This window comes from Myotis davidii, unplaced genomic scaffold (genome assembly GCF_000327345.1).
Source record: "Myotis davidii unplaced genomic scaffold, ASM32734v1 scaffold1394, whole genome shotgun sequence".
Lineage (NCBI taxonomy): Eukaryota > Metazoa > Chordata > Mammalia > Chiroptera > Vespertilionidae > Myotis > Myotis davidii.
The window spans coordinates 42,476-68,282 of record NW_006285608.1 but is presented as its reverse complement, the minus strand read 5'-3'; the positions used below and the strand labels follow the sequence as shown (position 1 = coordinate 68,282).

The 25,807-nt window shown below is 52.1% G+C and overlaps 1 protein-coding gene and 1 long non-coding RNA gene across 2 annotated transcripts in view; one reads left to right on the top strand and one right to left on the bottom strand.

Annotated features, from left to right (window-relative positions):
- Nucleotides 1–151: 151 nt before the first annotated feature.
- SLC13A5 (solute carrier family 13 (sodium-dependent citrate transporter), member 5) lies at nucleotides 152–22,241 on the bottom strand. The gene is made up of 12 exons (XM_006756293.2): nucleotides 21,931–22,241; nucleotides 17,677–17,805; nucleotides 17,241–17,377; nucleotides 14,583–14,770; nucleotides 13,289–13,457; nucleotides 11,693–11,815; nucleotides 9,382–9,597; nucleotides 8,191–8,291; nucleotides 7,262–7,380; nucleotides 4,937–5,098; nucleotides 1,962–2,099; nucleotides 152–798 (listed from the first exon to the last, which is right to left on the bottom strand). The coding sequence occupies exons 1-12, from the start codon at nucleotides 22,030–22,032 to the stop codon at nucleotides 667–669; spliced, it is 1,716 nt and encodes a 571-aa protein (XP_006756356.1). The 5' UTR covers nucleotides 22,033–22,241; the 3' UTR covers nucleotides 152–666.
- The window catches only part of LOC107181921, a 23,756-nt gene continuing 11,412 nt past the window's right edge, over nucleotides 13,464–25,807 (top strand). Inside the window, exon 1 of the long non-coding RNA XR_001512630.1 lies at nucleotides 13,464–14,232. This is a non-coding gene — a long non-coding RNA (uncharacterized LOC107181921). The remainder of the gene's footprint in view (nucleotides 14,233–25,807) is intronic.

Below are 25,807 nucleotides of genomic sequence, written 5' to 3'. Positions count from 1 at the left end.
AATTTTTCTATTCATGAGGTCACGTGGGTAACTCAAAATGGCGATGGTGGTAGTATTTACTCCAGTTCAATGGAGCGAGGTAAGGAGGGGAGCTGGTTGGCCAGTGGTGTACCGTGGGGGATGTCATCCGGAAGTTATCGGTTCAAATTCCTCATCCTTGGGTGTTGGCATTATCCTCCTGGTGGTTCCAGGAGCTCTGAGTCCCACTCGCACTCCAGCAGCTGGAAGCTTCCCAGGACCAGACGTTCTGTCCCTGGGCTGGGTTGTCCCTTCCAAGTGATGGGAGTGATCGGAGGCAGCCAAGGTCAGCAGCAGGAGGTGCAGGCTCTGGAAGGCCGTTTTTCACCTCCCAAGCTGGGATCTGATCCCCATGTAGATGACCCTGAGACTAAGCAAGTGGACACCAGAACCCAGCATGTAGGCGGCCTGTCCCAGAGTTCGAGGCATGACCCCGGAAAGATGGAAGCCATCTGGGTCTTGGGACGCTCCCTTAATTTCCAAACCGGCTCTCCGCCACCTGTCCTCAGCTGGGACTGGGGTCTCTGTGGGGTGAGGGCATCATCAGGTCACTTTGGGGTGTCAACCCCAAAGCTCTGCTGTACGGTGTGCCGGAAGCTTCGGGAGTCCTCAGGAAGGCGGGGCTGTGTTATGCTCTTGAGGCTCTTCCTAAGTCTCAATATGAGTCACATTAGCCCAGTCAGGAAAATTGTCCAGGTCAAACATGACCCGTCCCCAGGTGTTGACCGCCAGAAACACACATAAGACTCCAATTATGTTCATCATTATTCCTGTTTTCACCTGGGGAAGATCAGGGCCAAGAGTCAGCGGGATTCAGAAGAGAGGTGAAAGGGACACTGGGAACTAGTGCTCTTGGAGAAGGGGCTGCAGGCTGGTTTGCTGGGCCCCCATCCCTGGGTCATGCTCTGTGCTCACCCTACCCCACAGACAGAGCAATTTCATAGCCAGTAAGTGTCATCGGTGCTCAAGCATCCCTGGGACACAGGCATGATGGCGGGTTGTCTGCCTGCTTGAACATTTGCAACACTGGGCCTTAGGGAGGGACATGAGGCAATACCCCAGGCCACTCAGAGAAATATTGGGGGAGCCTATGTCTGAGTCTAGGGCCTGTGCTCACCCCAGAACATCTGTGTCCCTGAAGCACCAGCTAGTTTCTCAAGAACCTCCCTGGCTCTTTCTGATGCCAGTTCTTTGTTTTCGCTCACTACCCACTGCTTCAAGCCCCGTGTAGATTTGTCACTGGGAATCGGAATTATTTTTGGTCCATGTTTCTTATTAAGAATGCTCCACAGACTCCCAAAGATGCCAAGTGGTGGCTCTGAGATCACGCACACCTGACCTGCCTGAGGGAGGACCCTCCTTCCTGCCTGTCCATCTCTGAGACCGGCCCCTTCTCCTGGCAGAGGCAGTAGAGCCCAAGTAGAACCTAAGAGAGTTCCTCCTCCAGCTGCATCTGTTTCCAACGCCCCAACTCTCCCAGGCACTGCCTCTCCCTGTCCCCACTTCTACGTCTGCAGACACCTCTGTCAGTCAGTCTGTCATTAGTATCCATCCCTACCACCCATCTCAGCCTTGTCCCTCCTGCCTGTCCTTAAGGGTTCTTGCTAGTTGGTGAAGTCCATCTTGGCCATGTGGGGCCCCATCCCCACCTTCACCCTCACCCCTTCCAAGTGATCAGCGAGGGCTCCCCTAGTGGCTGCTCGGGCACCTCCAGGTGGGAGATTCTATCACCCACCTCTCAGCTTTGGGAGACAGGACAGTATGAAATGCGAGATGATTTCAAAAAGGAAGAAAAACTGCACATAAATGCAAATAATGAGAATAGGGCTGGACTTTGGGTGGTATTCCCAAATTACATGACATCACAAGTCATTAATGAATAGGGTGTCCCTCATGACAAAAGCGTCAGAGCTGAGAGGAGGAAATAAAAGCAGCTGCATTACCATGTCAGAAACCTTGAGGTGTCCGTAGGCAAACACGATGGCGTTAGGTGGGGTGGCCACAGGCAACATGAAGGCAAAGGACGCACTCAGGGTGCAGGGGAGCATGACGTACAGCGGGTTGAGGCCAATGGAACGTGACTGGGGGGAAACACAGCACTGCAGTGTCACATACACAGAAAACAAAAGCTCCTGGGACCATCACTCTGAAAGCATCCCCCTCATGTACTGTGCGAGTTCCTACCTCCATGCCTTGGTCCTTCTGGGGGCTCTACCCTCTGCCATGCCTCTGGTGATAACTCTGCTGGACCCCAAAGGCTGAGCTCAGAGCCATCTCGCCGGGAAGCCTTTCTGAACCCCTTCCATTCATTCAGCACATAGCTCTAGGGCACCTACTATGTGCCAAAGACCATGCTGGCCACTTAGACTGCACTGAATCTGGAAGTGTTACTGCAGCCCACCTGTGCACACACCTATGTGTTCTGCCAAAGACCGCAAGAGCCTAGAGGGCAGGGACCACGTCTCGCCTATAGATACATCTGTGTCTGCATGTGTTGTTGTACATTTTGAATATGGAATTTGGTATCCATCTTTTTTACTCTACAGCTTAAAATTCAGCCACATGTAGCAAACAGCACCCAGCACAGAGCAGAGACACTCATTAAATATTTGCTAAATAAATGAATGATATCATAATGTAAGTCATAATATTAGTTACTGCCTATCAAAATTAATAACTAGCATGCAGATTTATAAACACACGAGGGCAGACACATATGCAAAGATGTCCATTGCAACATCATAACAGCAAAACACACAGGAAACGGACTCAGTGGCCATGAGCAGCAGGCTGGCTAAATAAAATATGTATACACACAATGACTCGTTCGCAGCTATAAGGAAGAACTGACTGGTCCTATGTGCTAGTATGCAAAGATCTCCAAGACCTATCGTTAGATTTTTAAAGATTTAAGGTGCAGAACAGGATCATAGAATGATACCATTTGTTTAAAAAAAATGTGTGTATGTGTGTGTAATACATCCAGAAAGATACCTAAGAAATTAATAACAGAAGTTATCTCTAGGAGGAAGCTAGAGGGTAGGGCCTATACCAGCCGTGGGCAAACTACGGCCCGCGGGCCGGATCCGGCCCATTTGAAAAAAAAAAAAAAAAAAAGACCATACCCTTTCATGTAATGATGTTTACTTTGAATTTATATTAGTTCACACAAACACTCCATCCATGCTTTTGTTCCGGCCCTCCGGTCCAGTTTAAGAACCCATTGTGGCCCTCAAGTCAAAAAGTTTGCCCACCCCTGGCCTATACTCTTTGGTATTATTGGACATGTATAAGCTATGTATATGTATTACATTTTTAACTTAAAAAAGTATTAACCCCAGCTGGATGTCTCAGTTGGTTGGAGCATGATCCCAACACACCAAAAAAAGGTTGTGGGTTCAGTTCCCAGTCAGGGCACATACCTAGGTTGCAGGTTCGATCCCCAATTGGGGCATGTGTGGGAGGCAGCAGATCAATGTTTCTCTCTTTCTCCCTTCCTTACTCTCTCTCTAAAATCAATGAACATATTCTCAGGTGAAGCTTTTAAAAATTATGCACATTCCCAATTTACTAACTGCCCTTCAAAGCTCTGATTTTTTAAAAATTGGCTTGGTAATAGTACATCGTATGAGCGTATAACTTATTTCATCCATCCCTTTTATTTATTATAAATAAGTATTTATGTGACATACATCTGGCTTTAGGAAGACTTGTTTGGATGGGCCTGGCTACCCCGTGGGTTAAGATCTTCATTTGTCTGGTCTGGGGCCCTCAGGACTCAATGCGGGGGCTGGAGGTGACAAAGTCAAGCCTTTGCTAGAGCAGGGAGGCCTCACCACCCCATGCCCAGCAACAAAGAATGCTCCTTGGCATAGGTCTGGGCAGCCTGCCTAGTGGAGGGGGAGATGAGCCGCCTTGCTATTTCTAACACTTTCATCTTCACTTGGATTGAAAGGAGAAGCCACTTGGCTTTGCTTTTTATACACATGGACACCTTGGCAGCCAAGGTGAAGTTTACCAACAACAATCCGGTGCTCAGGTTTTGTAAGTCTGCCTCCCAACTCCAGAACGGCAACCTCAGCCTCTCCCAGGCTTGTTGGCAATCTACAGAGGATTTTCATAGCCATCATCTTTCTTGACCCTCAGCACAAGTGTAGGAGGAAAGAGCATAAGCCCTATGTTCTAGGATCCCAGGACCTGAACTCAGGTCTCCTGACCCCAAGCCCAGGGCTCTTCTTTTACCACCTTGAGGTCAGTATTGCCATGTCATGAGTGACAGGAGAAAATGCACGGAAAGATCACGGCTGATTTTCCTATTGGCTCTGCTTTCTTCTAAGTCCCAGCTCAACAACATGCTTGACCACAGTGCCCTGATTCCTGATCCCGGGGCTCAATGCAGGGCTTTCAGGGGTTTTCAGTCATGCACTCACTTCCTTTCTTTGGACTCTTCACCTTCCCAGAATTTCCTCTCCCCCAAACCATCCCCAAGCCCCACCTTCCCAGCCAGAGGTGTCCCCAAATCCCAGCCAGTGGTGTCCCTCTGATCTGCAGTCCTCCTGCACACCTGTGCTACATTCTCAAAGACCCTTTATCATTCCCTCGTGGCACTGGTCCCCACCGCCTTGGCCCAAGTCCAGACAATCCATTTTGAAAAATAAGCGGTTACATTTATAAATACATTATGAGAACCTGGCTTATGCTTAGTGCTTTGGCCAGCATGGGGGATACAAAAAAAGAACCAGCAAAACATTGAGGGCAGGCCCATGGTCATCAAAGGCACACAAGTCCTATCAGAGGCTCAAAACCCTGGTAGGGCTCTGGCCCCTGATTTCGCAGCCTTGCTGCGACATAGTCCTGGGTTGAAAGCTTCTAATGAAATAATGGCTGAGCCTCCTCCTCCCCCAGCAGAGTTACTTACCATGGAGGCAAAGATGGGCAGGAACAAGGTGGTGGTGGCCACGTTGCTTGTACACTCAGTGAATACAGCAATGAGCAAGGACAAGACCAAGGAGATGGCTGCTGGGGGCAGAACGTGCAAGGGCTCCATCTGCTTCCCCATCCATTCAGACAGCCCCGAGGCCTGGAAAGCACCAGAGGGCAGTCACTGAAGGGCTAATGGCTACAGTGCCTCCAAAGCCAGGAGAGACCCTCATCTTTCTCTAGGGAGCGCTGCCTCTCCCCTCCTACCTATTCTCTCTGCATACATTCCACAGGTGAGCTCATCCATCCCCACAATTTCAGTCTCCGTCCTCATTCTGCTGTGTCCAAAATCTGTGTTTCTAGCCCAGCTGGTCTACTATCCAGACTTCAACATCCATACTCCTTCTAAAAATTTCTACCCAGATGTCCATGAACATGTCAGACTCAACATGCCCCAACCTGCATTCATCCTCTCTAGCCCAGAGTCTACGCTCCCCCTGGCTCCCCAGTTTGGTGCATGGAGTCACCATCCACCTGCTGTCCTAGAAGACCAGGAATCATCCTGGGGATCTCTGTCCCCCTCATCCCTTCCACTCAATCAAGTCACCCCAAACATCTCATGTCCATTGTCTCCTCTCAGTCTCCCACAGTCTTTAAAGTTCAGGAGAGAAATCTGAGACAGAAATTGGGATCTGGATTTGGGCTGAGAAGAGATTGTCCAGGGGAGAGAATGTAAAAATAAACAGAGAAGGTACCAAGGACAGAGCCTAGAGCAGCGGTTCTCAACCTGTGGGTCGCGAACAATGAAAATACATCCTGCATATCAGATATTTACATAACAATTCATAACAGTAGCAAAATTACAGTTATGAAGTAACAACAAAAGTAATTTTGTGGTTGGGGGTCACCACAACATGAGGAACTGTATTAAAGGGTCGCGGCATTAGGAAGGTTGAGAACCACTGGCCTAGAGGAACATTCATATTTAAGGGAGAACAGAGGAAAAATCAGTAAAGAAGCCTGAGCAGGAATAGTCAGAGTTAGAAGGAAGCCAGGAGAGAATGGTATCTTGGGGACCAAAGGAGGAGGGAGTTTCAAGGAGAGAATGGTCCGTGGAGTCCAGTACTGAGCCTGAATTGGATGAAAGCTATAGAGCGTCTAATGGTCTCCCTCCACCCAGCCCTGCCTAGGCCTCTACTTCAGACATCAAAGTGATTTTCCCCAATTGGAGTTCTGACAAAGTCACTCTCTGGCCTCAACCCTTCAGTGGCTGCCCCCTGAATTCAGTGCCTGCAGAATTAAGTCCACACTCCCTATCTTGAATTCAAGACCCTCATGGACTAGTATCTGCTAGCCTCAGCAGCCTCATCTTCTGATCCTCAGCTAGGTACCACACACTTATTCCTTTACCAACGTGTCACTTCTGCCCTAAATGCTCTCCCACATATGTCCCCTCTCTAGCCTGTGATGGTCCTGTGAACAAGGACCCTATTTCAATCTCCTCTGTAAGTCCCTTGCCTGGACTAACAGGGGCATAATAGAAACATGTGGTGAAAGGAATGAATGCTAGATGGATGGATGACTGGATAGAGAAGACGAATGGATTTGTTCATCCAAAAATATTGATGCGCCTGCCATGCACCAGGATCTGTTCCAGATGCCAAGGAAACAGAATAACAGGATAGACTCAGCCTATCTATCACATTCTATTCCTGGGTGGATGGACAGATGGACAGGTGCATGGATGTATGAATGGGTGGAGAATACTGGCTCATCAGTCTCTCTGGCTCACTTTTCCCCTATTATGGGAGGAGGAGAGGTAAGAAGGTTACATTTTTGAGGTGGTTTTTCCCAAAGGCTGTTCCTCTCCTTCTACACATCTATACACTTAGCTAGAGAAAAATTTAAACTGGCAGCCATATCAACAAAGAGTTCAGGGAGTAGAAGAACCAAAGGTAATGGTGGAGATTTCCACAAGGACTTGAAAGGAGGATTTCCCTAGAAGAAATCAGAGTAAAGATCCTATTGTCCAATCCCAAAGGAGACCTCACAGCATCCTCTGCCTCTCTTGGCCAACCCGGGGTCGCCTAAATTCACTATTTCCACAATCACTCAAAGAGTATTTCTCTAATCTAGGCACTAATCGTGGCCCAGGGTTCCTACATGACAAGACAGAGTCCCTGTTCTTGAGAAATGTGCAATTAGTAGAGGGGACTGACACAGAACCAGCCCAGGGTACAGGGGTGCAGGGGTGGAACAGTTCGTTGGCCACCCTCTTGGTGAAAGAAGGAGGCCCTGGGCAGCCCACAGCTGGGGAAGTTACCTCGCATCCTTTAGCCAGAGCGAATCCGCCCCCCAGCAGCAGCACAATGCCCCAGGGAACTTTCTCCTGGGTCACCTTCCAATCCAGCAGTGCAGGCGGATAAAACGGAGTCTTCCTTTCTGAGAAGAGACAAGAAAAACACACATACACAACCCAGAGCAGCCTTATGAAGCCCAAGACATCTGATCAGGGGAATAAAAGCCTGTATGGACAAGGAGTACCATCTCATATCTACAAATTAGCTAAAATTTACAATAATTACTGCACCCATTGCTGGTGAAAATATGGCAGAACTATCACACACTCCTGGCAGCAGTATAAATTGGTGCAATCTTTTTGGAAAGCAATTTGACACCCTAGAAATTTATCCTGAAGAAGAAACACTTTAATTTATAATAATGAAATTTCAAAAGAGCCAGAATGTCCCATAATAGGAGAATGATTACAGCCCCCTGACTCCATACAATGCCGTTATTAGGGAAGATAAGTTTGAAGACTGGGGCAAGAGCAAGAAATGTCTCTATGGTAACCCGGTCAAAAACATGAAAACAGAAACAACAAAGCAACAGGATTCAAACAGTGTGTTTTGATTATAGCCATATAATATACGTGCTTATTAGTAAAGACTGGGAGGAAGCGAGAAACCAAAATAATACGGATGGTGGTGTGGGAAATGCAAAACATTTTTCTGTTCCTGATGTAATATTAATACGATTTCAAATGTTTAAAAAGCAAAAGAGATGTTGCACTAACAATACCTAGGGAGGGCTGAAAATGCCCTCTGCCCAGACTATGCAATCTTGCCAGTCGTCTTTGATGGAGTGGGCTTTTCTCCCCCCCACACCCCCCCAAGCCCAGGGACTCCCATGGAGAGATTCTGCTACCAGGCCCCCAACCCTGATGAGTACAAGGCAAGACAGGGGCATTACCTTCCTCAGTCTGGCTGCAGAAGTTGAACTTGGGCTTCTGCGAAGGCACAATGAATAGCAATATGGCCACGAAGATGGCCACGGTGGCGTCGGTGACATACCTAGGTGGGGAGAGGGCATGGATGAGCCAACTCAGCTGCAGGAAGCCATGCCACAAACCTGTGCCTCGTCTACGTGCTCCTGCGTGAAGAGGCAGGCTCAGCTGGGCGTGAAAACTGGAACCCCAAAGGCCAAGGTCAGGAGTAGTGCGGTAGACTGAATCCTGGCTAGAAACCAAGACCCCCCCCATCCCCCCAATGCTTGGCCTGGCTCTGTCACCAGTATTGGGCGACTCTGGGCAGCTTACTTCCCTCTCACATTCTGTGTTGTTTCATGGGTGAATGTCTGACCTCTTCTAGGCCACATTCCCTAGAAATCTGGGTTCACCAGGTGATCACCAGCAGACCTTCCAAAAGGAATCAGTAGCCCTGGCCCCTGTTATACAGTAGTTGGAGCATTGGTCCACCCAGCAAAGGGTCACAGGTTCAATTCCCGGTCAAGGGCATGTACCTGGGTTGCAGGTTCCATCCCCACCTGGTTGGAGCGCATGCAGAGCCCACCAATTGATGTCTCTCTCTCACATTGGAATTTCTCTCTCTTCTCTCCCTTTCTCTCTCCTCCCTCCTTCCCTCCCACTCTCTCTAAAAATTAATGGGAAAAATGTCCTCGGTTGAGGATTAACCAAATAAAAATAAGAAATGGAATCAACAGTAACAGGCAGCTGTCTCCCAACCCACTTCCAGGAATATGCTCGTTTCTCAGCCTTTCTTCCATGTAACATCTTAGCCTGGAGAGAAACTACATATACCCCCTTTTTGCCAAGTCTCTACCTAAAGAAGCATCTGGGCCCCAGGATCTGTGTCTTTAGGTACTTGCCCAGATCTAAGGAAAGATGGTGGGGGTTGGGGAGATGATGGAGGAGAGATTTGGAACCCAGAGCTCTGGGAGCCTCACTCCAGCCCAACAAGTCTCTCTTGACCACCACCCTGGCCAAGGATTTTCTGCTCAACCTGCTGGGGAAGGAGTCTTCACAGGGACATAGCTGTGGGCTGGTCCTGAAGATTCGTGAGGAACCACTGAGTCGGGAAACCAACAGAACTCAACTACAGAACAAAGGAGGACACGGCAGGCGCTGCAGAAGCAGGGACTTACTTTGTCTCGCCCTCCATCCAGGCGACCGCCATCCAGCCAGGCATGAAGCCTGGGTCCCGGGAGAACCACAGGGTGACCAGCAGGAGGAAACAGAGCAGGACGTTGCCCTCGGCGAAGGAGAAGGGTCCCAGCTTCCTGTACTCCTCCTGCAACACCTCGTAGGCAGCTTTCTCGCTACTCTTTTTCTCCAGACTGCAGCCCCAAGCCTTTTTAAAACTAGAGGATACAGAGAAATAGAAGCATGGAACAGACCATCAAATCTCAGAGGGAGGGCACGGGAGGGCGGGGGTGGGATGAGGTAAGAGATGAACCGTAGGACTTGTAACTGTGCATATGAGCATGACGAATGGATACAGACAACAGCGGGGTAGGAGCATGTTCTGGGGGGCGGAAACGGTCAGGGAGAGGTCAATGGGGGAAAGCGGAGACATATGTAAAACTTTCAACAATAAAGAATTAAACAAAAGAAACTAGAGGAGACACAGAAAGAAAACAGAGGTGCAGGTTGGTTGGCTCAGAGGCTGGTCAAATGGAAGCCTGAATGTGGGGCAGCAGAGCATGGTGGGAAGGCCTATGGTGCTGCCCATCGTCTGGGGTGGAGGGTGCTTGAGTGCACCCCTTCCCCACTCCATGTCTCTCACCTGCCCACCATGCCTCCCAGGACCTGTTACGTGTGCTAGCACATGCCCAGACTGGAAGATGCTCCCATGAATCATAATGTAAATATCTGATATGCAGGATGGTCTTAGGCGACCCCTGTGAAAGGGTCGTTCGACCGCCAAAGGGGTCGCGACCCACAGGTTGAGAACCGCTGCTGTAGTGCCAAACTGCCTGTGTTCAAAGCTCAGTCCCATGGCTTCCAAGCTACACAGCCCTGAGCAGCCCTTTCCCCTCTCCGTGCCTCAGTTGCCTTACCTGTAAATTGGGAATAATAGGAGCACCTACCTCACAGGTTGATGTGAAGATTAATTAATATATGCAGAGTCATTAAAGTTGTGTCTGCGACTTAGTAAACACTCAACAGATGTTGGTCATTATTATTCCTATGGCCCCATCAGAGGCAGGACACCACCTGCAGCCTGCGACAGGTTAGGGGCAGGTCTCCCGGGTCCCGCTGGTCCTGAAGCAGGTGTGCTTCCCTCGAGACCAGGCTGTGCCCCAAGTGCCCATGGGAGCAGCTTCCCTCTCACGTGAGGTCTGCACACGGGTGGCATATGAGGATGCCCACCGCTATTATGATGTCGTTGCTATGACTACTTATGATTATATAGAGATTTCTTTTAACTGCAGTTTCCAAATCAGTTCCTCCTTCAGAAGAAAACTTACAAAAATCCCATTTCCCCCCGCTAACTCCCTGGGTTTTGGGACACTTTTGCCTCTCGGCTCTGAGATCTCCCTGTGGCCAGATAGCCCCTCGTCTTTGGCTCTAGCTGGCTGTGATTTAAGGCACAGAGCACACACTCACAGCTAAGCACTTTCCACACTCATGTGAGAGGGTCCCCTTAGCTCCACAGATAGTTATGTGTCTTTTAAAATCACAAGAGTGTTTCTGAGGTATTTGTCAGCCACACACCATGGTTTCTGTCCAAAGTCTGGGTGCTGGCAAGGTCGACTCCTGGTGAACTTGGGTTGGGTGTACTGGGAAGAGGAAGGTAAACTTCCCAGAACGCGCACGCTGCTGGTGAACGTGGTAGGTGTTCAGTAAGAGTCTGGACATTGGCAGGTGGTGTGCTGTGACCCGACCCAATGGACACACAGCCAAGTGGGAGTTGGTCCAGAGTATCGATTTGCTCACGGGGACAAGATTCCCTGTAATTGCTCTGACTCACGTTGATGGCACACTTTCTCCCTGGCCGGGAGCCGGGCTGGGGGCAGGGGACAGAGAGGACTTACCACAGGCCCCAAAGGATCTCAGGTCAAGGGTCAGGGGACACGGGCAGTGCTGGAACATGGCAACAGGTACCAAGGGTCAAGGCCATGGGTGCCCAGGGAAGCCCAGAGGAGCAGGCATGGGGTGGGGAAATGGGGTGGGGAAAGTCAGGAAACATGTCCCTAAGGAAGCAGCATTTGAACTGGCCTTGAAGCCTGAGGAGATTGAAAGATGAGAAGATAGGGAATGGCATTCCAGAAAGAGGGAACAGCGTATGCAAAGGCACGGTGAGCAGCATGAGGTAGCCAACATGAGAGGGCAGACTAGCAGATGATGGGGCTGTTGAAATGGGGCCAGACAGGAAAAACTCTGTGGGCTCGCCTATTGGTTCTTCTGCGAGGGCGTGGCGGGTTGGACTATTCCAGAAGCAGTTCAACTTACTTGAATCCCATAAAAATACACTGGAGCCAAAACCAGGCGAGCAGCAGCATGATCAGCATGTTGGGGAAGGCAAATCCAAACCAGGAGGCAAAGTTCACGGTGTCTTTGCTCTCAGGAAACAGCCTGGAGAGAGAAACACGGGTCCAAGCCTCTACCAGATGCTGAGCCGCAGAGCAAGCAGGTCAGGCCGGGTGTGTCCAGCTGGCCAGTAGCTGGACCCTGCGAGGTGGTCTGGAGCAGAGTCCCATCCTCCTAAGGTCCAGCCATCCATGCCCACCGCCCGGTATTACCCTAATCAGTTGGGGCCCCAGAAGAGTCATGCCCAATACAAGCCAGGGGTGACCAACTGACCATCATGGGGGTCCCAACCCTGTTAAGAAGCTCATGAGAGTCATGGCTCTTCCCTCCAGAGAAACACAGCTTTGTACACACAGAAATTGGTCAATAGCATCAGGAGGAAGGGGTCGCCCCCAGAACCCTCACCCTGTGGGCTCCTACAAGGGAAGGCCCCCTTAGGAAAACAAATCTCCCAGTCTCCCATGGTGGGACCAGAGAGGGTTCTGGGGACTGGAAGAGGGTCTCTTCCACGCCAGGCTCCACCTCCCACCCCCAGACTTGCTCACTTTAGCCCAAGGGTGTGAAAGTAGACACAGCGCTTTCTGCACTCAGCGGGAACTCCAGGGAGAGCCTGAGGCTATCATTACAGAAAACATCACAGGATCAGAACAGTCTGCTTGTCCACCTCAAGAGTCTGCTTGGCCAGGCTCCAGGCCTGCCCTCCTACCTCCTAGCTGCCCTCCCACCCCACCTGTCTTGTCTGCACAGGACGGGCATGTCATACTTCTCTCCTTCCCTGCGCTCACTGCGTCTGTACTTTCCTTCATGCATTTACATGTCCTGCCTAGAACTCTCCAGGCATCTGCTACCCTCAGCAGACCATGGGTATCCTACAGACAGAGCCCAGGTCTCCCCCTCTTCTGTGATTCCAGCCCCACCCAGCACAAGGCCAGCACACAACTGGGTCCTCAAGGCCTGTGTCTCTTTGTGGCCAAGGAAAGTTCCAGATCACCACTGTGGTCCACCTGGTGCCTCACAAGGGCACACGTCATCTCAAGGACAGTGAGAGGGACTGTAGTGAACGAGCTGGTGAGGCAATGAGTGGCCCAACCCCTAGCCCTTTATTGCATCTCCAGATCCCCAATATCATAGGGCCATTACCATTCACGACCAAGGTCAGTGAGCCAGTTTTGAGGAGAGCATTTATAAGGGTGTCTATTTTCTGCAAGTTTTAAACAAGGACCCAGCATCTAAACAATGTTGTCATTCCCGTGACTTTAGCTCAGAGTTCAATCACAGGACCTGTCTGAGCGAATATCCTGCCCCCAGGACAGAAAGCAGCCAGGCCTGGGGCCTGTCATCAGCTCCCACCCTGAGGAGACCTGAGCAGGTGCAGCAGAGGCTGATGGGGGCACAGCCTCCCGCCCCTGCCAGGCCCCAGCTCCAGGGCCCAGCTCAGGAGATGGGAGACGAGGCTGAGTCCATCCAACAACCCAGGGCCCAAGTCATTGTTCCCAGAAGGCATGGCCAGTGACTCACTCGTGCATCTGGCCCAAGAGCACCACGTTGGGTCCTGTCCCGGTCAGGGTGGCAGTGCCTCCGATGCTGGCCGCGTAGCACACGCACAGTGTCATGGCCTTGCACATGCTCTTCCTGTCACAATTCTCCTGTGGCCCCATAGCAGGGCCTTCAAAAATCACTTGGCTCCCTGTAGTGACACACCTCCGTGAGCAGAGCCAGTCCAGGGGCCGCGGCTCAGCTCCAGCTCCTAGCTCTGCTGCTGACCTGAGGCGGGATGTGCTGGCTCCGCAGGCTCCCTCCTTGGGTCCTACAACAGCCCACAGCCCTACTGTGTAGTCTGGCCCTGTCTGCCTTCCCCGTCACTTCCCACAGCTTCCCCAGGCTCCTCCATGCCCAGGGCAAATGCAGCTGCCTCAGACACACGCCTTTCTTCTCTGCTTCCGAGCTGTTCCAGCTGGTCTGTCCATCCAGGGGGTGTCTAAATCTATCTTAGGTGTCCGTGCCTTCTAGCAAGCCTCCCCTGTCTGAGCTCCTTTGGTGTCTGGCTTATGGCTTCCCCCAAGTCAGAGGACCTGTGTGAGGGGCCTCATTACCCCACCCCACCCGGCTCCTTGAGTCTGAAATATGGGTGTGCCCACTTCATCTCAGCAACCCCAGGACCTGCCCCAGGATCTGGCAATCGGGCCATCAGCATGGACCCTGAATTCCCCTGTGCTGGGCCCTGGGGATGGGGTGCAAACAAGGCAGATAATAAAACAGGCGCACTCTGAGTTCCCTGAGCTGAGTGCCTGGTGGGAAGCAGCATGGGACAACCATCCCGGTGCCTGTGGGAGCAGAGAGCAGACGAGAGGTGTGACCTGTTCAGGGGAGGCCTCCCTGAGGATGAGTAGGAAGACCAACAGGTGAGGGCCCCCCAGTGAGTGCTCAAAAGATGCTCAAATGCATAATCAAATGAATACCTAGTGATTTGAAACTTGCTATAAGCAATACAGTGGGGCCTTGACTTACGAGTGTCCCGACTAACGAGTTTTTTGAGATACCAGCTGTCTCTCGGCCGATTTTTTTGCATTGAGTTGATAGAGTAATTTGAGTTAACGAGCTCCTTAACGAGCTCTGTCTCAGAACGAATTAAACTCGTAATTCAAGGCCCCACTGTACTAACGAACTTAACTTTCCTGCAATAATTACATTTCCAAAGGTTACAAAAACCGCAGTTTCTAAGTATGTCTCTTTATGCCTGTTTAAATGTGGGCTCCAGGAGTCAGGGAGGTGGCCAAAGCTGTGGACCCAGCACACCCTGGCAGCGGCTCACCTGGCACCTCACCGGTCTTGCCCTTGTCCACCAGCTCCAGGGCGCCCAGGCCGGCCTCGCTGGCTGTGCTCGTGGCCTGCATCTGCTGCAGCACGGCCTCCACTATGGGCACCATCATGGCTGTGGTGGCTGTGTTGCTGATCCACATGGAGAGGAAGGCGGTGGCGCCCATGAAGCCCAGCATCAGCCTGCAGAGGAGGAGCAGGAAGGGAAGCAGAGAATCCCCACCCCCATTGCCCCAAGCCCTCAGGGAGCAACATGGGTTAGGTCCCCTGCAGGGATGCCAGGGGTCAAGGCCAAGGTGCTGATGCCAGTTCAAGACTGGGTAGTCCAGGAGAGGATTATACTTTTAGTCCCTCACTTATTCCCATCCTTTCTCCCTCCCTTCCTTCCTTCTGTTCTCCCTCCTACCTCTCTCCCACAGGCATTACTGATGTCTACCCCGCTGGCTATGGCGCGGGGGAATTGAGGGGACACCAAGAGGCCTTTCTTGGAACCTGTCATGGTTCTGAGGAGCTCCTGTCCAGCGGGGGGAGCACAGGCATCCAGAAGGTGTCAACCCAGGGTGGAGGTTGGCCCTACTGTGTCTTAAGGGTGTGATGGAGCAGCCCTATGGGCAAGCAGCCCCAACACGCCACCTCTGTCTAGAAGATTCCCACGCACCCCAGACCCTGCTTCTCCTCTCATAACAGAGTTAGCCTGAGGGGTAGGGTGAGCCTGGGAAAGTGGGACCTCTCTCACGGCTGACTGCCCCACCGACTCTCTCTGCACACACACCTGTACTCCCTCTATTCTGCAATGGACCAGATCAAACAGTATTCAGGAAATATGTTCCCTTCCTTTATAACACCTGTCCTTCCACTGCTGTCTCACCTCTGCCATCTGCCTAGAGCACCCCTCGTGGTTCTTCTAATCAAAGTCCCTCCTCTGTAGCCTTCCTCCCGGTGCCCACCAGGCAGGGGTGGACACACCCTCCTCCAGCCCCACCAACACTCATCAATGGCTGGATTTGGAGGACCCATGCCCATGTCTGCTCTCCCCTTGGTGGTGAGCAGGGAGAAGAGCTGGTTCCTCTCCATGGCTTCCACACACCCAGCACAAGGCCAGGAACAGAGGAGCTCAGGGAGGGCTGGATGGATGGAACAAAACCACCCTCAGTCTCCATGCCCCTCTGCGGCCAGGCCTTTCCGTGGGGCCACTAATGCGCCTGGAGAAGGGATCTGGGAGCTGCACTGCCCCAAGGCAAGGTCCACACCGGTGTCCATGCAGGCTGACTTCACAGACCCACAGAACACAGGCTTGGGTCTGGGCTAGAAGGAGGAGCAGAGTTTTCATAAATGAGGCTTTGACCTGATGCTTCAAGGCAGCATGTAGACCTCAACATCAAGGTCTCCCCGGGGCAGGCAAGTGCCATGGAGCTGGAAACCACGCTCAGAGGAGAAGCCCGGAGACAGGAAGGAGCTGAGAAGCCTGCGTGAACTTCCTGGGTTTGGAACCAGTGTCCTTCAGCTCTCTCAGAATGAGGACCGCCTGCTGGTGGAGGAAGGCTGGCCACTCAAAGGATCCTGAGAGCAAGAATTCTGAGGCCACTGAGGTCTCACACTTCTAGAACATGCAATGGCCTTAGATTTGACCCTGTAGACCAATCACTGGGGGGGATCGATACCACATAGGATAACAGACACCAGAGAGTCCCAAAGCTTTCTGCTCAGCGGAGCCTGAGGTGCCAAGGGAGCCAGGCATCAACTCCTGGGGGTGCACCAGGCTCTGTGTGCGCAGGGCCCGGCACAGTCCCTGACACATGGACATCTCGGGAGGGATTTGCTGTGCAGTAACCAACCGCTGCCTTCCCAGGGCTGGGCTGGGCACGCCGTCATTTAGGGAGCACATTGCCAAAAGAAGGTACATCCTGGGGTCTCCACTGGAGATTAACTCAGGGGCCAAGGCCTCATTTCACAGCGTTTAACCCCCCTCTGTCTCAAATGCCGCGTCTATAGAATCTGGAGGAGGAATAATACCCAGCTCTCAGAGTTGTGGTGAGAGTTAACTGAGGAGATAAATGAGCTCCCAGAGTCATGCCTGGGCGCTGCAGGTGCTCAGTACCAGGGGAATCCGATGATGTCAACTCCATGGGTTGGTTGGGAGCTGCCTGTGGTTGGAGGGGAGATCTTAGAGAGAGGGGAGAAGCTGAGGTGCTAAGTGACATGGGGAAGATGAGGTAAGAAGCTGCTAGCTTTGGAAGGATGACCTTTCTGCTCCTCCTGAGTGGGGTGGCTGAGCCACCTCTGGCCTGCTTTCCCCACAAATGCCCTACCAGGCATGGCTGGATCCAGCCTCCACCCACCTTGTTCCCTGTGGAACCCTGCAGCCCCTCCCCCAGGAAGTCCTTTCTACATGCAGGGGCCCTTGCTGACCAGTCTCCTCTGGATTCAGAGAACCCTTACCTACTGCCACTCACCACAGGCCCCCACCATTGCCCATGCATCTGGTGTCCTCAGCTAAGATTGTCACCTACCCCACTCAGGGGTCCACCTACCTGCCAGGCCCAGGTAAGCCCATGGGCAGCCCTTGCCAGTGGGTAACTGGGCTGTGCCACAGCTCCTCCCCAGCCCTGGGGCCCGCAGGGTGCCCCGTGGCAAGAAGAGAAGGCGTAATTACTGTGCAGGCTTGGTCCCCACCCAGAGGAGTGTGCGCAGGGCGATTCTCTTGTGCAGGTTCCAGCGCTCCACGGCCACTGCCACCATGAGGCCTCCCAGGAACAGCATGTTAGTGTCCTTCATGTACTGGACACACACCTGGAAGGTGGTGGCATGGGGTCCCCGTCAGGGCTGCCTCCTGGCCACACGTTGTTTGGGGTCTCTACTGGAGATTAACTCAGGGGCCCACCCAAGTCCCCAGAGTCAGGCGAGCAGAGCAGATGCTGACGTGAGGGTCAGCTTGGAGTGGGATGGAGGGTCCAGTGGCATGTCTCCATGCCCAAGAGAATCCACAGGGAGCTGATCTGGTGCCCCGGGGCCTAGGCTGCTCAGAGAGGGGCTCTGAGAGGAGCCCATGGGAGAAGCAGGAAGCCACCAGGATCCCCTGGGTCGCTCACCTGCTTGGAGTCCAGAACCTTGAGGAGTGGGAAAAGCAAGGCAGGCAAGAGGGCGGTGACAGCCAGAGGGATGACTTCTGTGCACCAGTAAGTGGCCATGACGATGATGACGTAGGCACACCTGGCAAACTGAAGAGACAGTCCTGAGGCCTGGGCATGCTGCTGCCGCCCTCCGTCTCCCCACCTGTTAAAACGTGGGTAATAACACCCACCTCCCTAGGTGGTTTCATGTTCCATCAGCACTTTTATCAGAATCATTCTTAACCACCCAGACTCTGCCCTCTCCCTCATTCCAACCCAGCCTACTACACCAACCCCAAGACCTATAGCTTGTAGCCCTTTATTCTCTGGCCTCTTCCTCCTCCTGCCCTCACCCCAGGGCCTCTGCCTTTGTTCAGGACACACTTCCTCCAGCCTGGATGGCGGAGATGATCTTCAATTTGACCTTCCTTGTATCACTAGGCACAGAGGCTCCCTCTTTCTCTTTTGCAAATCTGATCATATCACCCCGTTTAAAAGCCTCCTGTTGCCTCCAGGACAAACCCCCAATGCCTTAGCATAACTTAGGAGACCCTCTGTGATGGAGCAGGCCCTGCACTCCCCCTCCTGCCAGCGCCATCTCCTTGCCCACTCACACCCCGAGTTCCAGCTACCCCAGGGCACTGCGGTAACTGAGCCTCCTCTTACACACCCCAGCCTGGTGGCAGTCTGAGTTCCTCCTTAGGCGCCTTCCCTACCTCCCCCACAGCCTGGGTCTGTGCCCTGCCTCTGTGTCTGCTCCCGCAGCCCGAGCAATTGGCACATGCGGTTGCCATTCTTTTTTCCTTAACTGTCTCACCACCACCACCACCACCACCACCACCAGAGAAGAGGAAGCACCTGAGACCAGAACCAGGTTTGTGGATTCACTCTGTCTTCAGCTCCCACACAGGCCTGACACTGAGGAGATGCCCAGCAAATGCCCATTCAGGAATGGACTAGCATAGTTGGCGCTATGATAACGCTGTTAGAGAGACACACCTGTTCACTCTCACTGCTTAGCATCACCCCAGAGAGCACGTGTTACGTGCACAGGATGTTGGGTGAAGACAGAAATTCTTTGTCAGGATTGTGTTCGCTGTCATAAAAAATATTTCTTCCTTTGGCACCCCACGAGAACCTCAGGACCCCTTGCCCTGCCTGGTGCGGGGTTTCTCAGCCTTTCCACTGCGGACATTTTGGGCTGGAAGACTCTTTGCTGAGGGGTGGGGTGCCCTGTGCACTGTAAGATGTTCAGCAGCATCCCTGGCCCCCACACCACTAGCTGGCGTAACTCTCTCTCCAGCTGTGACAACACAAACGCCTCAGGCTTTGCTGATGCCCCGGCCTGGGGCTCCAGGCAGGACGGAGGTGTGGGGAGGAGCCAGGCTCCACACCAGGCAGACCAACCAGTGCCCACTGTCTGCCACGGGCTGGCTTTCAGCAGTCACTCAATAAGATGCTAAGCAGGATCCACTTAGGTGCCTGACTGATCATTGAGAAAATACTCGTCTCACTCCCAACCCGGCCCTCTCCCTGCTTGTTTCGGGACCTTGCCTGTAACCTGAGGAGGTAGGAGTACCCTTTTTAACAGAAAGTGCTGGGAGAATTTTCATTATCTACACTTGGACACAACCGGTGGCACCTGTAACCTATTGTCACAGCACAGCTCCTGGAGGCGCCAAATACCATCAACGGAAAAGACACGCTTAACTGGCCCCTCGCCTCCATCCACTGCCGAGGCCACAGAGATGCCCCATGGCGGAGGCGGACTTGACCCTCCTGGTCTGGAATGCTCCCATGGGAGAGGCTGTGCGGGACAGGCTACGTTAGACCGGTCTGAGGAGGGGCGGCCACCACGCAGAGTGAGATGGACTACAAACTCAGAGCGCTTCCTGCCGCGGGAATGTGGCTGGCCAGGCACGAGGAGCCAGACAAAGGGGAGTGGGACTTAAAAGTCAGCAGCCAGCACAGGGCCTAGCACATCGTAGGGATCAACAAATACAAGTTAAATGTACAACTGAAGGAACCCATGTGTAATTATTAACAGACTGCCCATGACATGTTGCCTAATGAAAAATGAATGTAGGTAAGAGAACTTGCTGTGTGTTTGTGTGGGTGTGTGGGTGTGTGTGTGTAGAAAGTGAGTGAGTGAGAGAGCGAGGGAGAAAAGAGATGGATTGATTTCTGGAAAGATGGCCATCAGAATATTAATAAGTTATGGGATTTAAAGGTATTTTCATTTTTGCTTTATACTTTACAGACTTGAAAAATATTTTTTTACATTTTTAATGAAATCAATGATATGTTTACAATAGACATATCATTGATTTTATTAAAAAGCTATTTTTTAAAAAGTGGGGCAAGAAAGGGCAGAAAAAGTGGAGCCAAGATGAAGCCAGACAGGAATCCGGTTGGAGGAGAGGGAGAAAAGAGGGGAGCCTGTGGGGGAGGCCGGGGCACGTGCCTTCTGACTCGCCGCCCCCCTCAGACAGTGTCCCACAGGCTGCCCATGCCAGCGCCTCTGGGTTTCCTGGCACAATGGTGTGGCCGTGGGGGCGGGGGCAGGGAGCTCTTTGGTGGTGACTAAAACAGAGGCACAAAGGGAAACACCAGGACAGGTCCAGGCCCTGGTCACCTGTCCCAGCGGGAGGGAACGCCTGTCCCAGGAGAAGGGGGCCTTTGGAAGGACTTTCCCAGATGTCCCCTGTTCCGTCACTGATCCTCACTCCCAAGGCAGGTTAATGACACTCATAGACACTCTGAGTTGAGGGTCCCAGCTCAGGGTGTGTGTTTGGGGGGGGGAAGGGAGTCTCAGTCACACTGTCCCAGAGCAGGAAGGTCAGCCAAGTTGTATAATGATTCCAGGGAACATCACTCGCACCAACAGAACTAAAATCACAGCTCCCTCCCCAGCTCCCTCCCATGGATAGTAACAGCCCCAAATCTCTTTCTACAGGGGAAATGTGGCAGCTCACAGTTGGTATGACAACAGAAGAGCCACCCCAGTTTGTTGGGCTACCCCTGGCTCATCCGGGGCTGTGCTCAGCCCCCTGGAGGGCTCCTCTCGGCCTCTCCGCCCCTGTCCTAGGAACCAGCATAGACCCTTTGGGCACCCAAAGCCATACCTGTCAGAACCAAACCACCCTGCCCATTGTACAGACAAGAATACCAAGGCCCGGAAAACTCAGAGGCTTCACTAAAATCACAAGGAAGAGTGAATGAAGTCGGCTTCTCTGCAGATTTGGCCTCCTGGTAGCCCAGTCCTCCGGGACTGCCCCAGCGTATCCCCGAAAGAACTCCTCTGTTTCCCAAGCCTGCCTGGAGGGACAGGGGACCCCAGGGTTTCCTGTCTGGGCTGAGAGTGAAAGGGCTGGAAGAGGGAGTGAGGAAGGAGCAGCCAGCCGCCACAAAAGCCTTCAAAGACCTGGGGTCCCTGCCAAACAGGCTCCACACAGCCCAGCGCAGCCGGAGCCAGGGCTCCCAGAACCGCCCTCACCCTGTGGCCAAGGCCATTCATTCTCTGCCTCCCTCCCAGGAGCGCTAGGAGGCCAGGGCATGGGACAAGCCTTCCCTGCCACCCCGAGTCCTGCCACCCAAGGCGTGAGCTCTGGGAACCTGGCCGCCTCCTGCCACAGCCACAGCCACAGCCACGGCCACAGCAGGCAGAGCCCAAAGCAGACCCACCCCGACCTGTCTCTCAGCCCCAGGAGGATCTGACTCAGCCATGGCATCCAGGGGATCCAAGCTGGAAAGAAAAGTGGGCTGTAGATAGGGAAACTGAGGCTCCAAATAGGGCCAGAGAGCGACAAGGACAGCACTCGGGATCCACTTAGGTGCCTGACTGGTCTTGGAAGCCACTTACAGCTGGGAAGTCCCCATTCACTAAGGAGGGAGAAGGAGGGAAAGAAGGCCAGGGCTCTATAGGCACTGGGAGGAGGGGAGGGGCGGGAATCTCTGGGGAGATTCAGGCCAGGCTGAGCCTGTGGCTGTCCTGTCTGGAGAGGGGGTTCCGTGCTTGTTGGGACGGTTCTTGTGTCCTGGGATCTGTAAACCCCAGGGTTGGGGTGCCCCTTGAAATTCTCTACAGGACACCTCCTATCTGGCGCCCTGAACGCCCAGGGGAGCGGTGCCCGCCTGGGAATCCCTGCGCTCCAATTTGGTGCCCCCGCGTTCGGAGCCCGTCACTGGGACCGGTAGCCTGCAGTCCCCGGGGCTGCAGGAGATGCAACTGACCTTGGTGGGCACCAGAATGATGAGTGGCAGCAGCAGTATCGGGGTGACGAACAAGATCAGGAAGGACTTGAACTTGGAGACATAGCTCAGTGCCGAGGCCATCGTGCTGGGGGGAGAAGCGGGAGAGGCAGGTTAGGCGGCCAGAGGCTCCGCGGGCTTAAGAAGGGGCCACAGTCTCCGGGGCTGGTGGAGCGCCGGCAACTCCGCCCCCCACGGTGAGGCCTCTGCCAGGCTCCGGGGCGGGGCCATCTCGCGGGGTCGGTGGGGCCCGCCTGCCCCCAACTCCGCCACCCCGCGGCGGCTGGAGGCGCCTGCGGACTCCCGCGCGTCGGGCCCGCCCCCCAGGGCTCTCCCAGCCTCTCCTGCGCTGCCCTGGATGCCCAGAGGCGCGCCCCAGGGCTGCCAAGCGCGAAGCGATCGGTCCTTTATTCCGATGGCTTTGGCGTGTGGCCCCACTTCTGCGTCCGCAGGGTCCCAGGTGAAAATCTCCACGTGCCTTGGGGTCTCTGAGATCTGTCTTCCCAGTCCGGGCCCCTTCCTTCCTCATCACTTCCGCCCCTCACACCCACATCTCGAGGGGTCTCTAGCAGAGGCGATGGCCCTGCCCCGCGCAGGCCGCCCCAGGCAGTCCGCCCCGCGGGCCTCTCCTTCCCGCATCTCACTCCTGGCTTCCCGGGGCGTCCCTGCTGCTTTGGGCAACAGACCTCGCCCCCCCTTCCCCCTCCCCTCCTCCTGCCCACCCTCTCCCAGCAGCGCGTCCCGCTCTCTTGGGCGCAGAGGAGGCGAGGCTTCTGTCCCCTGCAGTCTGAGCGCCTTCAGCCCTCCAGGGACACCCTCGCAGCCCGTGGACCTGCGCACTGACTTTGATGGGCATCAGAATGATGGGTGCTCCCCTGGGGGCTGGGGCCGGGGCGGGGCGGGGGCGGACTGAGCCCCAAGAGCCACCGCTGCCCTCCTGATCAAGCTGCTACTGCCATTTTACATAGGGACACGGTGCAGCGAGGAAGGGACTTAACCAAGGCCACCCCGAAAGGGCCATTCATTCATTTGGCCGCCTGCCAAGTCCTGAGCACCGATTCTGTGCTCAGCCCCGTTTGGGTGCTGGAGATACAAGGATGCCGGCACTGCCACCTCCATCCTTCTTCTTTCCTTCCTTCTCCTCCTCTGTCTGCCTGTCTTCTCATTCTGCAGCTTTCTTTGGGGAGTCTTGCCCCTGCTTGAGGCTTTAACCACAGCGTGCTCCTTAGTAATTACCACCCTCTGTCTTCAACCCAGCCATGCTATGGGAGTCCCACAACTCCGCATTTCCAACATTTTGAGGCTGGGTCTCAGGAGCCCTAAAACTCAGCATATCCTACCTACGCCAAGTGCATGACCCTTCCTGTACCTCCCCCTAAGAACACATTTCCCCCAGACCCTTCCTGCCTCTGCCTGTGGATGCCCTCCCCCTTTGTAATTCTATCGTCTAACTGGATTTCCCTCCCGCACCCCGGTCCCAGGGCACTTAGCACTATGGGTGCCTATATACTGATTGGTGTGATTTTTATTTAATGTCTGTTTTATTCAACACCATATGTTCAACCAGCACGTTTTCCGGCGCCTGGTTCAGTGTGTGCACGCCTAACATCTTCTCTGGGATGTGTGAATGAAGGCATGTGAACCCCTTCAGGACAACACAACTGCTTGCAAGAGAATATCTCACGGTGAGGGCACGGGCTCCGGAGCCACCCTGCCCGCATCCTCTCCTGGCCCTGCCTCCCCCCCCTCCCCCCACTTTGTGCCTTAGACAGGCTGCCCTCTTGGGCTTATTTTTTTCATAAATGGAGAGACTGACACCAACTCTGGTTTCAAAAGGCTGCTTTGTAAATCACATGGGTTAATGCTCAGCGAGTGCTTCCCACAAGGCTCTGGCGTGTAGGAGGCAATCAGGAACTATTTCCTTTTGCAGTTAGATGACAAGTATAATAAATGCTCTGCGTGGCAGGAGCAATGGGGGAACCTTCACCCAGGAGGTAGCATTTGAACTGAGACTTCAAGGCTAAGTAAAAAGTTGCCAGGTAAGCAGTGGAAGCCAGTCAAAATCACCAATGAATAAGAAAGTATTAAAATTGTTGAGGAAAAAAATCCCAGGGTAATTCAGGAATACTGGAAACTAAAGTATAACAGGGGGGGAAAAAGCTAAATAAATGGGAAGGTTATACCAAGTTCATGGTAGGAAGACTAAACATTGTAAACATTTTCATTCCTCTCAAATTAATCTATAAATTCTAAATACAGTCCCAAAGGAATTTTTATTTGACAAACTAAATGTAAAATTCAAACTTTTTTAAAAAATATATTTTTAATTGATTTTAGAGAGAGAGGAACGGAAATAGAGAGAGAAAAACACATCGATATGAGAGAGAAACATAGATGGGTTGCCTCCAGCACACACAACTGGGATCAAACCCAAAACCTGGGCATGTGCCCTGACCAGGAAACAAACGGGCAGCCTTTTGGTGCATGGAGAACCATGCTCAACCCACTGAGCAACACCGGCCAGGACTAACTCCAATCTTTTTGTTGTTGCTGTTGTTGTTTGTTAATCCTCACCAGAGGATATCTGGCCATTGATTTTTTTTTTTTTAAAGAGAGTGGAAAGGAGGGAGAGAAATAGAGAGAGAGAAACATGGATGTGAGAGACACACATCCTTTGGTTGCATAGCCACCCAGTCAGGGATGGAGCCTGGGACCAAGGTGCATGCCCTTGACCAAAATCGAACCTGCGACCCTTTAGTCTGCAGGCCAATGCTCTACCCATTGAGCCAAACCAGCTAGGGCTAATATTGAAACTTTTTCAGGAATACGTAAGACACTTCTGGAGAAGTGGAGTGGAAATTGCTTATCTGAATTCAAGATTCACAAAGCTATAGTAATGAATGTAATCATTAACTATCGGTATAAGGACAGAAAAACAGATCAGTAGCATAGAATGAAGAGCCTAGAAACAGACCCATGCTTACACGGAAACTTGATATACTAGAGAGATTGCATGGGCTATTTGGTGCTTACTGGCAGCTGCCGGACCAACTGGTTTTAAGCAGTAGAGATATCTTTCTTACACTAAAAATGTTAATCACATAAGAAAGTTTGATCATAATATGTAATCATTTAATAAAGTTGTTCTTTTTTATTCGAGTCATTTTTCTCATAAGCTGAAATGAGAGTTCAATTTATGCATGCAAATTTGTCTACCAAAGAAATGCTCTGCTTTTGTCGTTCTCCCACTTCACGAATAGCTTATAATTTAGCCACATTATTGCATCTCATGATAACAAACGAAGTAATGAAAAGGAGCGTGTCCGTTTACATCCTATAGTGTTAACTTATCATAAAGACTATTAATTCAGTGTCCATCATTTTATCTCAATGTGGCTGCTTTTAGTAACCTATCATCAGGATGTATTCTATATTTTATTTCTTGGGTTTTAAAAATAATATTTCTCAAAATATGGATCCAAACACTAGGACATATTTTTTGAACTTAAAAATAAATAATTCCCTAACTACAAAAGAGACATACATAAATCAAAATTATTTTAGAATATCATAGTATATAAATGGTGAGGCAGTTCTCATTTGTCTATGAATAATTTAATAGAATTTTCATCTTAAAACTGAGGTAGTAAAAATCTATTTTAGGTATAAGATTTTTAAAGTAGGTGTGTTTTATCAATTAGACCTCAGTTTTAATATGCAGTTGTTACTTTCTGGTCAGAATTAATTGAGTTTGATATAACATCTCTCTACAAAGTCACTGATTTACAAAACCATCCATTAAGCAAAAGGACGGATTTCCAAAACAGTCAGCTTCCAAAAATACACCAAATTAATTTTT